General features: G+C 41.2%; 1 protein-coding gene across 1 annotated transcript in view; it reads right to left on the reverse strand.

The window, feature by feature from the left end:
- The window catches only part of SPRED1 (sprouty related EVH1 domain containing 1), a gene marked incomplete at both ends in the record, with an annotated part of 117508 nt that extends 109996 nt beyond the window's left edge, over positions 1-7512 (reverse strand). The window contains one exon of the mRNA XM_079699539.1: positions 7481-7512. Within this exon, the coding sequence (XP_079555665.1) occupies positions 7481-7512 (32 nt within the window). The remainder of the gene's footprint in view (positions 1-7480) is intronic.
- Between the last annotated feature and the right edge of the window lie 6610 nt (positions 7513-14122).

The raw sequence follows: 14122 nt of genomic DNA on the forward strand, positions 1-14122 counted from the left end.
CTGACTCCTAAATGCCATCTCTTTTCTGAAGGCTTCCTTCACACAACTCCCACTCTGCCATCCACCAAAGGTAGAATTACTTTCTTCTTAATCCTTGAAGAACTCCATAAGCAGAGCACTCACCACACTTCAGAGGGATCTAGTTCCCTTGCTGGATAGTGAAAGCAGTTATCAGGTTTTACTTACCTTTGTATCTCCGGGGCTAAAGAAAAGTCAAGTGCCCAGTAGGCACTCAAATGTCACTGAACTGAAATTCTTGAAGAAAATCCAGAAAGACTAAGAAATCCATATACATAATTCAGCAACTAAAATTCTGAAATGTTTTTACATATTACTAAGGGGGCAAACCCAGAATTGATCCCTAATCCCAATCTCAAAATATCAATGTAATTCACAACAGAACAGTAAAAAATGTTTGGTGATTTTATGCCAAAGTTAATCATTAACATTCTGATGTGGTAAAAGTTACAATAACTTTGAAAAAGCGGCATCAAAGTCACATTTCACTAAATTCCATCTAAATTTCGGTAATGCAACTACTGGATACCAACACATTAATACGGTGTATTTGTGAAAGTAATCTCTAACCAAGGGAATAGACAAACAAAATGTGTCTAAGAAACAGTACCATTATATACCACCAGGAGAACAATTACATTCTGCATTCCAAGTCATAATGGCCTTTATCTAAACTATACTCCCTGTTTTACACATAACATTTAGAAATAAAATGATAAAACTGATATTAGATTAAAATTTAATTTCCAATTACTCTTAAATTTACCAAAGCTTATTCTTCATACTCTAAATATAGAAAGAAAACGCCTTCCAAGGTAATTTTAAAATTTCAGATACAAAGTAATTTATGTAGTCAATCCTGTATTTATGAGCTACATGAATGATTAAATGTGGACTTCAGAAGTACAAAGAAAATCACTTAGGATTCTTGAACTAAAAGCAACACTGAAAGTTGATCAAACCCAACACTCTCATTTTAAATCAGAAAAATTAAAAGTCTAAATCTTCTAGGAAGCAGAAAAATAATATAAATCCATATTTATGAACAATTATAAATCTATAAATTATGGACATTCACTTCCATATTATAAGCAGAGACTGAATGACAATCTGGCATTTAAGATTGTATCATTTCTCTTCCTTAATCTTCAACTGTGATAAACTACACTGATTTTCTCATGTTGACATTTTTGCAATCTCACGATAAACTCGGTTTTACTGTGAGGCTTTGTTTTTAGTTCACTGAATTGAGTTTAATTTGCTACTTTTTGAAAATTCTCAGCCAGTATCTCTCAATATTTCCTCTCCCCCATTACCTCTTCTTTTGCAACTGTTAGCTGTAACTTGGACTTGTTCATCTTATCGTCCATGTTTCTTAATCTTCCTATTTTATAATCTCTATCTTTGGGTTCAGTCTTTAGGGCCTCAGTCATAGCAGGAGACTTTAGCTTTCTGTGCCATGGACCTCTTCGGCAGTCTGGTGAAGCCAATGGCCCCCTTTCTCAGAATATTAAAGGCTTAAAACAAAATACATAAAATTACAAAAGAAATCAATTATATTGAAATAATTATCAAAATATTTTTAATTTTGGTGCTTGCTTTGGCAGCACATATACTAAAATATTAATTTTGATATAGTAATGTTTTTGTACTAACATATTAAAATACAAGCTCTAGCAATGGCTTAATAACTATAATAATTTCAAACTAGTGATGACCGTAAGTGCTATTTCAAGATATCTGTAACAACTGAACAGCAATTGTACTGTAAGAAAAAAAAAAAATCTGATTTCTATTGGTGTTATGGGTTGAATTGAATCTCTCCAAAAAAGATGTTGGGCCCTAACCCCCAGTACCACAGAATGTGACCTTATTTGGAAAGAGGGTCACTGCAGATGTAATTAGTTAAGAGAAGATCATACTGGAGTTGAGTGTGCTCCTAATCCCATAGTGTCCTTATGAGAAGATGGGCATGACACACACGTGGTACTTTGTTACGGCAGTCCTAGGAAACTAATACAGTTGCTGTCACAAGTACCTCTGATGCTGCTATGCTTTGCTGGTATTTTCTTCAATTATGAAGGTAAACAAGTTTCAGTTAGAGATTAGTAAAAACACTCTGAATTCTAAGACTCTATGTCTAAATCAATTTAACACCTCAGTCTGAGATCCACTACTAATGAACTATGTTTTAGCAAAAATAATGAACTATGGGGCTTCCCTGGTGGCACAGTGGTTGAGAGTCCGCTTGCCGATGCAGGGGACATGGGTTCGTGACCCGGTCCGGGAAGATCCCACATGCTGTGGAGCGGCTGGGCCCGTAAGCCATGGCCACTGAGCCTGTGCGTCCGGAGCCTGTGCTCTGCAATGGGAGAGGCCACAACAGTAAGAGTCCCGCGTACTGCAAAAAAATAAAAAATAAAAAAAAAAAAATAAAAAAAAAAAAAAATAATGAACTATGTTTAAACAAAAATACACCAATAGGTTTGTTTGTTTGTTTGTTTTCCATTTCAAACCATTCTGAGTGCCACAAAAACAACATCTTGGGGATTTGTAATAACTTTGGTACTGGACTCTAAAATGAGATGCAGCTATGACATACAACTTGAGATAAACAGCAAATTAAACTTAAATGTTAAAGAATGAAAAAATTCATTGTCTGAGTTAATTTGTTACACTGAATAAATGTGAAATTATCCTTTAGTATTAGATTAACATGATTTGTATGAATAACCAAATGAGAAGATTTACTTTTGACACTTCTAGGCCAGTAAGTAAAGCATGAGGGCTGGTATCTTGTTAATATATTCCTCTCAAGGGCTTCCCTGGTGGCGCAGTGGTTGAGAGTCCGCCTGCCGATGCAGGGGACACGGGTTCGTGCCCCGGTCTGGGAGGATCCCACATGCCGCGGAGCGGCTGGGCCCGTGAGCCATGGCCACTGAGCCTGTGCTCCGGAGCCTGTGCTCCGCAGGGGGAGAGGCCACAACAGTGAGAGGCCCGCCTAACCGCAAAAAAAAAAAAAAAAAAAAAAAAAAAAAATATATTCCTCTCAGAACTACTCAAGTTGATGTTTAAGCCCAATAGCCTTTTGTTTACTTATTCATCCAGAGACCATATTTATTTAAAAGAAAAAAAAAAAGAGCACTACAAAGTTCTCCATCTGTAATGTATATATATTATCAAAGACACATGGCTATTAAATTAAGCTCAAAATGAGAAAGTCTTAAAAGATTATGAATGCACCACTGTTTCCAAATTTATCTTGTTTCTTCAAAATTCATGCTTCTACTTCATAATACTACAAGATCTCTACTGGAAGTCTTTCGTTTGCTTAAATATGTCAAAATCAACAATCTAATAAAATTGACCAATTAACAAATATGTATGTTACAAGTCTAGTGACTTGCAATGTGTCTATCACTGTATTACTTTAGGGTAATTTAGCACAAGAAGGGCCCATAATGATGCTTAGTTCAAATTCCTTGATTTACAAGTGAGCAAACTGAGGGCCACAAAGGCTGTCACTTGCCCAGAATCATAGAATAAATTAGTGACAGTGAGGACAGAAATGCATCTCCCAATTCCAAGTCCAATGTTCTTTATATTATACCATACTGCATAAAGGTTGGTAAGAGTTAAATTATCTGCAGATGCCTTTTGTATGATCATTTTAATTCTGCTTATATTTAAAAACAGTCCAACTGCCCCAAAACAACCTAACAAGTTTTTTGAAAACTCAATTTTATTTTATTATCCATCACATTTTAAAAGTAGGAACATGATCTCACTTCCACCTTCAAAATTGGCAAAATTTTTTTCAAAGAGAACTGGACAGACATTTCAAGGCATAAGCACTCACACACTTTCTTTTCTAGAGGGCAATTTAGCAGAAAAAATAAAACAACTTAAAATTTGCATCTTTTACTCCACTGCTAGACTATTTCAAGGAAAAAGTAATAAATCTGGATGAAGACAGAACTCAAGATCAAATGCAGCATTGTTCAGAAATAAGAGATATAGTAGACTGATTAAAACTAATATATGTTATACAGTGAATATAATGTAGGCATTAAAAATTATGTTTTAGGAAATATTTAATGACACAGGAAAATGTTCACAATATATTAAGGTATGATAGTACCTACTATGCAATTCTACTCTGTTGAAGCTACATGTATATACATAAATTACATAATACATGTGTAAAGCATTTATCACATATTTTTATTCTCGGCACATAGTAAAAATCCAATAAATGAATATGATTCATCATCAACAACAGAGAAAAAGTAAAGTTTGATTATATATCAAATGTTAAGACTTATTAAATAAATAAAAATTTGTTTAATAAATAAATTATTACTTACTCACTTTAAAGACCATTTTGTACATTATTTGAAATGAACTATTACTCCTGCATGGAGGGATTTTTTTTTTTTAATGGCACTTTTAATGCAGTTCCAGTTCCTACTGAAGGTTAGAGAAGAAAAGCAGACTTTCACCAACCCTTCCCCAAGTTAGGCACTGCATAAGACAAAGTGTTATAGACTTATAATATGATCCTTCAGTAATTCTTGATTAATTATATACCCACAGTCAACCTCTGAGAACTATTTCTCTCTCTACACAGAACTCTAATTTCAAATAAGCATGTACTAGAGGATTTCAAAATGAGGCCTCTAAAGGCCTTACTGGATTTTACCACAATGGCTATCTAGAAAAGGTTAACAGTTTGCCAAGATATTGGTGATTTTCACTCTTTTTAAAAGTCGAAATCAGGTGGAAAAACATTCGAGTGTTAAGAACAGTCTCTACTTTAAGTAAATACCTATTGATTGTGGATTTAAAAAAAGAGAGAAAAGCAAAAGGAAAAAATAAACATAAGGCCCAAATAAAATCCATATTACAGGGCAGTTTTAAACTATGCTAAGGCTTTAAGGGCACCTACAATAATATATCTCTTGTTTCTTCATAATATGTATGATTGTATATAATAAATTGCCATTTCAAAACATTACTATATATATGAAAGATGAAATATGTAAGTTATCGGGATGAAGTCTACATTCCGAAGAAGTTCACTCTTTGTGGTTTAGCTTTTACACAAACAACGCAGGCTATAATAAAACTGATTATCAGATGAACACATCACTTTCTAAAATAAAAAAAAATTTAAAGTAACACCTCCAAAAGTTTGTCCCCATGAAGAGTTAACAAAAAATTATACGCTAAAACATATTATTCTTGACCTACGAAAATTAACGTAACAAAGCCCTTAGTAGGGAAAATTTTACTAATAAACCAGGATAAATTTGTGAAAACAGAATTCTAAAAGTCTGGGTGAGTGAGATAATTTCCAAATTGTCCCATACTAAATACATTTAAAAAAAATTTTTTTAAAGGCAATCCTACCAGTAAATATTGCCCTTAGGTGTTTCAAATATCAAAATCTTTGGACTTAGACCACCGGGAATATTTATTCATTTTTAGTGTAAAAGTGGTATCATCCACTGATAATCACTACACCAAAAAACCTGTACTCTCAATTTGTCCATGACAAGTATTTGAAAAAGAGCTCACTTAAAAACTGTATTTCACAGGTGTTTCAATTCACATTCCCATATTAGCGTTTCTAATTAGCTGCACCCAAAAAGGAGGTATTCAATATTTTACTTTAAATATAGTAATTAGTCTTCTCCCATCTCCAAAACAGAACTTGACATTTTAATCCAGGCTACTTTCTTAAAAGAAGACGGCAGCAAAAATTATTGTCATTCTGTTCGGATTTTTAGCAGCTTTTCTCCTAACTAAGCGCTGAGATACTTCTTGATCTCTCTCAAAGTAGGTCTAATCTGCGGAAGGCAGTGAGACAGTGTACTGCACTGTGAATGGACAGCCAGGTATTTTATGAATGGAGGCGATCACGTGATCCCAGCACCTCCCCGAACTGATATTTCCCACATAAGTGTGTCAACATTCTGAGAACAGGGGTAGTTGTTTGTGTGGGCGTCTATTTTTGAATTTAACCTATAACTTAGACTTCTCCTTACTTTCTGAACTCAAAAATCTACATGAAGACAGACAGTTGAGCTTCGAATTTTTTTCTTGGGAAATCCTTTCAAGATGTCCAAGGTGATGGATGTTTAATTATTTTTTTATGAATGAAGAGTGTGCTATGCAAATGAGGGCGATTCACAAAAAGAGAGAGAACATGGCGGCCACTTCTGCTTCTAGACTGCACTGACACTGCAGCAATCCACCTTCTCCCACCCCCGCTCATCAGAAGAGTGTGTTGAGGGGTGGGGGGACGCTGCTTGGCATTTCTCAAGCTATTTTATGTTAAACAAGCCTAGGCCTTGGACTTTAAAGTTTTCTCAGAAAGGTCTGATTCGAGGAATGCACTTTACTTAAAGGAATGCGTCCTAGGACTAGTCCTAACTCACTTAACTATTTCCAACCCTCCGAAGATAAAACTTGAATTTAATTACAAGAAAACGGACACAAATATTCGCATGGAATTAAACCCCGTCTCAATAGGAAACTGTTGCCGCATCATTATTCCTCCATTCAGCTGTTATGTTAAAGCAAAATATTTAAAAGGCAAAGTATTTCGTTTGGAAAACCTAAGGACAGCCCAAATAAACAAAAACTTAAGCCGGGACGCTCTACAAGTTAATGAATGAAGTCATCAACATGTTCAGCAATGTAAACAGTGTTAAATCAACGTAAACGGTGTGTTTCAATATAGCTGAAAGATAAAAATTAGCCTACAAAATTCTTTTATGCTCCTGATAAAGACAAATCCAGTATTCGCAAAGGCAAAATAGAATAGTTCAACATCTCCCACACTCCAGGTGTCCTTAATGCTATTAAATTATAAAAATGTTTCCCTCGCCCCATTTTTTACAAGAATCTTACAGGTCATAAGTTTAAAAAGGGTGGGGGGGAGGGGGAGGCTTAATCGGTATTTAAGAGCCACTGACTCATCGAATTAAGATTCAAGAGCAGTTTGCTGCAGGAGGTGCTCCCACACATTAGTTTCCAAGTGAAATAGCTATAAAGGAGTCTGGACGGATATTCAAGGTATGTTGACTGGTGTGCTAAAGTGAAAAAGGACAGGTCAGAGGTCTTCCAGGCACTGGGGTAATTTCGACCCCGACTCCATCCATCTACATTATTCCATCTCATGGACATACAATTGCCATTCCAGCCCAACTCCAGCCCAACATTCAATACCTTCTCCCAGAAGAAAGCAACTAAATACTGGGGGTGGGGGTGGGGGTGGGGGTCGGGGGTTGCTGCCATTAAATAAAATGGCTAAGGAAATCAAATGTTTTCTCCAGAACAGAATGCACTCAACTCTCCAGGACTGCAAGCACCCAAGTCTCCGAGGGGGTCTGGGGAGGTGCCGAGGAAGAATGGGGGGTGGGGGGGAAGTAATCTAGATTTGTGAGGTGCTTACTCGTTGTCAGAAGTCGCCGTCTCCTCGCTCATCTTTCCCTCACCGTGATCCGATCTGGAGATGGAGGAGCAACAGCAGGCGGAGGAGCAGCAGCAGCACCGAGGGGCAGGAGGCAGCGGCGGCCGGGGGGGCGCGGGGGCAGCGGCTCAGGGGCCTCACCATGGTGGATGCCTCACCCGGAACGGTGCCCCCCCAGCCGGGAACCCCGGCCACCCCCGCAGGGGGGTGGCGGCGACAGCCTCCGCCGTGGCGACCCCAGCCTCTTCCCCCACCTCAGCGCCCAACCAGAGATCCGATGAGGCCGGGGAGGATTGGGAGCGAAGGAAAAAAGGAAGGGGGCTGTGAAGGCAGACTGGAGAGCGGCTCCTCCGGCCACTGGGGTGGAGCGCGGCGGGGTCCGGCCAGGAAGGAGCGAGCGGGCGGGCGGGCGGAGAACCCGGGAGCAGAGGCGGCGCTTCCCTCAGGGATGCGGCGAGGAGGAAGCAGGGCTCCGCTCGGTGGGGGCCGGCGGGGGGGGTGCCGAGCCCAGGCTCCGGGCGGCGGCGGCGCGGTCCTGCCGGAGCCCACCCCACCATCTCCCGCCTCGCCGCCGGCTGCCCGCTCAGCCCCCGGCGGCGACCGGGCCGGTCCTTCGGGACTAGCAGAAGCGGGCGAGGGGCCTCACGGCGGCGGATTCCTCCAGACACGCTCCGGCCCGAACGACTCCAGAGGGGGGAGGAGGGGGCGGCGGGGCGCGTGTGAGGCAGGGGCGAGCGAACCAATCGTCCGCACCCGGGCCAGAGAAGAGAGGCGCGCCCGAGGGGCAGGGTCCCGAGAAGAGGCGGGAGAGCGACCGCGAGCCCCCCACCAGCCAGTGCCCACCAGCAGCTCGGCGGGCCAGCTCCTCACGCTCGCCAGAGGGGAGCCGCTAGGGGGGCGGCGGAAGCGCTCACGCCGCCCGCTCCTTCCGCCGCCGCCGCCGCCGCTGCCCGAACCGGGGGGCGCCCGCGGGAGAAGGAGGCGAAGTAGTCCCTGGTGATTTCTCCGGGACGCCGGCTTCCCGGACGGCCAGAGCGGGTACGGGCTGGGCTTGCCGAGCGGGGTGCCCGGACTGAGAGGGCGTGTGGGTAGGAGGACTAAAAGCTTCGGCCTCCGGGCGAATCACTGCAACTCGAAGTCGTGTGCAGCATAGCAAGTTTCAGGAAAGTAGTTCCCTCCTCCCTTCATTTCCCAAATCGTTGTCGAGCCTCGGAGCGGGGAGAGGCGGAGGGAGGCGGAGGGATACGCAGGCACCGCGCTCATGTGCGTGCGCGCGCTCCAAACTCTTGGCACGCCGCGAAAGGGGGCGGGGGTGGGAGCTGCACGGGGAGCAGCTCGGAAGGTTGCATTGTTGCGGCGCGATGCTCCCCGTTACTCGCTTTGGAATATCCGGGTTGTTTGAACGGAGAGGCTAGAATGACAGTGTGCTCCAGGACGAAACTGGAGTCTGCTCTGTTCTGGCTGGGTGTGTGTGTGTGTGTGTGTGTGTGTGTGTGTGTGTGTTTTCCTTGCAAAGAATGGAACTGGCATGAGTTCATCTTTAGTTGGTGGGGGTTGGAGAGAGGGACTGTACAAAGAGAGCTCCGCCTGCTGTCCCTCTGGTTGCACTGCTGCAGTCTCCTAGCTGCGTGCACACAGAGAGAGGGAGAGAGAGTGCGTGTGTGTGTGTGTGTTGGAGAGCGAGAAAGAGTTTTAATACCTTGGATGATTACCGCGCAAGGGGTATGCTGTGCGGGGCATTCATCTCTGAAAGCTAGACTGGTTGTTAATGGAGAACGACTTCCATTGAGCCCTGGGTAGGCGTGTTACATGAATCTGGCGCAGCCAGAAGCACAGGAAATAACTCCCGCTGCGAGTGAGGTTGCATAACTATAGCGCAGAAGATGCCTCTGTGGCACGCACGAACTGCTCTAAACGGAGGCGGGACGATTATTCAATAGGCAGCTGCTGCGTTTGCATTGTTAGAGGACAATGTATGCATTCAGTTCAAAAGGTTTTTGTACAGAAACCTGCTGGGGTTGCAGGCCGGAGTCTAGGGTCTACGGGACCAGAAGACTCAGAGCTCCTGTCTCTGCAAATTCTATTATCTTATCTCTTCTCTACCTAGAAAGCCAGCCTATACATCATCAGGCCTGGCGGACTGAGTCCCAGGTTTCTGACGCATCTCCCGAGATATCAGTCTAGCTCTGTGTGCAGTGCTTTCTCTTCATTCTCAGGTTTGTGAGACCTGAGAATGAGGGTTCCTGCTCCTGCCACCTTGAGGGGTAGAACAATTCCTGAGGAAGAAGAAAGTGGGAGAACTCCCGAACAAGCCAGCACTCCTCTTTTGCCATCTCCAGAAAGTTTCAGGATTGCTGTTCTCGGGAGCTCTACACTTGCTTGTTAACAGTGTTTTGGACATAGTAGGTGTTTAATGAATGTTTGAGGAATAAGTGAAGGAATTTAGTCAGTCTGCCCAAAAATCCATCCCGTTGATTTGCAAGGTTTCTTTATGTAACTCTTGCTTCCTGCCTCACAGCAGAATTATCCTTTTTGAGAGCAAGGAAGGGGCAGTGTTGGTGAAAGGAAGAGGTAAGGGGATCCTCCATAGTCAGAGGTTACCTCTGTTACCTCTGAACCTGCGTTTTTGGTCTTGTTCCTGCAAAGATCTTGTAACTGGGAGTGTTGGTTCTACCCTGCTCTCCTTCCAGTACTCACCACTTTGCCTGCTCAGATTTGAATCAAGTTCCATCAGTTGTAATTTGTGTTCTAGACAATTTGTGTTCCAGGCAAGTTACTTAAACTCTGTGCCTGTGTAAATGGGGATAATAGTACCTAACTCCTAGAACTGCTGTACTGATTAATGAGGTGATAATATACAGAAAGCACTTAAAACAGACTAGGAGCTCAACGTCTCGCTCTTACCATGATTTGGTAAAACGGAGATAATAATAAACTCCATGACAAGGTGGTGGCAGTTGCTCTGAAAGTTCAATGTAAAGCATTCAGTAGCCTTGTTCATCCATTCAACAAATAACTGTCAGTTTTCTTCCATGTACCACTTTTGCTAGACACATGGCCTGGTCCCTAGTAAGCCATCAATAAATCATAGCTCTCAGAGTTATTATGGGTAAGTAAGTACAAGGAAAGTTGGGTCACTTGCAAAGCCTCCTTTTCTTTTGAAGAAAATTCATATCTGTTTGAGGTTCAAGTGCATCAGGAAAAGTATCAATTACAAATTTTGAGAGAAGATATGAAAACCATCTTGACTGTCGTGTGCAAGGCACTGTGCTGGCTACTTGTACACACGTTGCTTACCTAAAGGGACAAGGTATGATCAACAGCTCGAATTTATGCTTTCCAAATTGCTCCCAGTCCCATGACCAAGACACAGTCACCATCCATTCACTGCCTTTGGTGTTCCCCAGGCCACTCTCAGGACAATTTTGTGCCCTTCTTTAAAGGGTGAATTTGTAGCTCTCTCCTCTCACTCAGTTGTTGAAGATCTTACCAACTTTAAAAGAAAAATTGTCTTTGAATGGCCAGAGCTCTTAGTCTTCTACCCTGAAACCATCAGAAATGGTCCTACAATGAAGCTCAGAGCCCAGGGGTCTTCTAGTCTGACTTTCTATCAGCAGCTTCCCTGGTCTATCCCAGTGTCTGGACCTTAAGAGGTACAAGAGACATAACAACAATGCAATGTGTGTTATGTCTTATTTGGATCCTGATTTAAACAAGTATTTTTAAATTTGAGGAGGAATCAGACTCCCTGACTTCAGACTATACTACAAAGCTACAGTCATCAAGACAATATGGTACTGGCACAAAAACAGAAATATAGATCAATGGAACAGGATAGAAAGCCTAGAGATAAACCCACGCACCTATGGTCAACTAATCTATGACAAAGGAGGCAAGGATATACAATGGAGAAAAGACACTCTCTTCAATGAGTGGTGCTGGGAAAACTGGACAGCTACATGTAAAAGAATGAAATTAGAATACTCCCTAACACCATACACAAAAATAAACTCAAAATGGATTAAAGACCTAAATGTAAGACCGTACACTATAAAACTCTTAGAGGAAAACATAGGAAGAACACTCTTTGACATAAATCACCGCAAGATCTTTTTTGACCCACCTCCTAGGGTAATGGAAATAAAAACAAAAATAAATAAATGGGACCTAATGAAACTTAAAAGCTTTTGCACAGCAAAGGAAACTATAAACAAGAAGAAAAGGCAACCCTCAGAATGGGAGAAAATATTTGCACACAAATCAATGGACAAAGGATTAATCTCCAAAATATATAAACAGTTCATACAGCTCAATATCAAAAAAAGAACCCCATCAAAAAATGGGCAGAAGACCTAAATAGACATTTCTCCAAAGAAGACATACATATGGCCAAGAGGCACATGAAAAGGTGCTCAACATCACTAGTTATTAGAGAAATGCAAAGCAAAACTACAATGAGGTATCACGTCACACCAGTTAGAATGGGCATCATCAGAAAATCTACAAATAAATGCTGGAGAGGGTGTGGAGAAAAGGGAACCCTCTTGCATTGTTGGTGGGAATGTAAATTGGTACAGCCACTATGAAGAACAGTATGGAGTTTCCTTAAAAAACGAAAAATGGAATTACCATATGACCCAGCAATCCCTCTACTGGGCATATACTCAGAGAAAACCATAATTCAAAAAGACACATGCACCCCAATGTTCATTGCAGAACTATTTACAATAGCCAGGTCATGGAAGCAACCTAAATGCCCATTGACAGACGAATGGATAAAGAAGATGTGGTATATATATACAATGGAATATTTCTCAGCCATAAAAAGGAACAAAACTGGGTCATTTGTAGAGACATGGATGGACCTAGAGACTGTTATATAGAGTGAAGTAAAAAGTAAAGAGAAAAATAAGTAAAAAGAAAGAGAAAAACAAATATCATATATTAACACATATATGTGGAATTTAGAAAATTTGTACAGATGAACCAATTTGCAAGGCAGAAATAGAGACACAGATGTAGAGAAAAAACATATGGATACCACGGGGGGAAAGTGGGGTGGGAGGAGGTGGGATGAATTGGGAGATTGGGATCGACATATATACACTAATATGTATAAAATAGATAACTAATAAGAACCTGCTGTATAGCACAGGAAACTCTACTTCACTTTGCTGTACAGTAGAAACTAACACAACATTGTAAAACAACTATACCCCAATTTAAAAAAAAAAAAAGAAAAAAAGGAAAAAAAATCTATCTTACTCCTTTAAAAAAAAATAAAATTTGAGATAATTGGAGAAACAAACACTAAGTGGAAATTGATGATTATAAAGAATTGGTGTTGTGGTGTTGTGAAAGTCCTTATCTTTCAGAAATATATACTGAAATATTTACAAATGAATGACATAATATCTAAGATTTGCTTCAAAATAATCCAGTGGGGTCAGGAGTGGAGAGAAGTAGGTAGGGATTTAGATGAAACAAGATTGGTTATTCTGTACTGTTTTATATATTTAAAAGTTTCCATAATAAAAAGGTTTTTTAAGTACACTGTAAGTACTGCTTTAATGCAGATTCCTAGGCACCACTCCAGAGATTGTGATCAGCAGATCAGCAATGGGACCAAGAAATCTGCTTTTTCAGAAGCATGCTAGGTACTAGACCCCTCTTAGCCCTTCACAGGCTTCTCCCTCTTTCCTTGCAACTATTTATGTCATCCCATCTCTGAACACATCCCTGAGAGCTCGCTCATTCCAGCAGAACACAAAAAAGTGCGGTCCAAAGTATATCACAGACTAAGGTAGGTACTGGTCAAGGCCAAAGGGCTGGTTTAGCTAGGGAAGGTAGATCCAGTAAGACTTGATAAGACACGTGAGAAGATATAGATCACAATTTCACCCAAGTTCCAACTTCATTCAGCTGGTATAGCTACCAGTGAGCACTAGTCAAGAAGGATTCTATGGCCATGTCAGGGGTCAGCAGGGCACAGGCCACTTGTATTTGCTCAGTTGTGTTTTCTCAGGTGGGTCTTAGGAAAGAGGCTGGTCACAATTGCTGGTGCTCACAGGTGGCTCTCAGTACTATTGTCCTCAGCTTTAGGAATTAGCCACAGCCATTTAACCTGTTATAGATGATTAATTATCAAAAGCATGCATGAACCAACAGAACAATTGCCAACTAGTTGCCAGTATAGGATGCCATGAAAATTAAGGTACAAGTGTGTTCTGGGTTCCATGTGTGTGTCAGACCAGGGTTCATAAGCATAGCAAAGGTAGCCTGTTTTCATGGAGGCACTGACAGACAGCATGTAGCACTCCAAGGCTTTCTCCCTCTTTCCAGACCACTTGGTCCATACTGATTATCTTTCTTATGTACTCAGAATTTGTCTTCAACAAATTCATTTTTTTTTTTTGCCTTCACTGTTTTATACTTGTATTGATAATACTCTCTTTCTCTCTCTCTCTCTTCCTAATCAACTTTTTTGAGTTCATGTTTCTTTTAAGTGGCTTGAAGGCAGAGGCTGCATTTCATATTTTTTGCTGTTCTCTTTAGCAGTGGTTTCAAGTAATGGAGGCTTTTCAAATATTATGCAAAGGCCTTATGTATGTATGAAAATGATGC

Source organism: Hyperoodon ampullatus (genome assembly GCF_949752795.1).
Source record: "Hyperoodon ampullatus genome assembly, chromosome: 3".
NCBI classification, from domain to species: Eukaryota; Metazoa; Chordata; class Mammalia; order Artiodactyla; family Ziphiidae; genus Hyperoodon; species Hyperoodon ampullatus.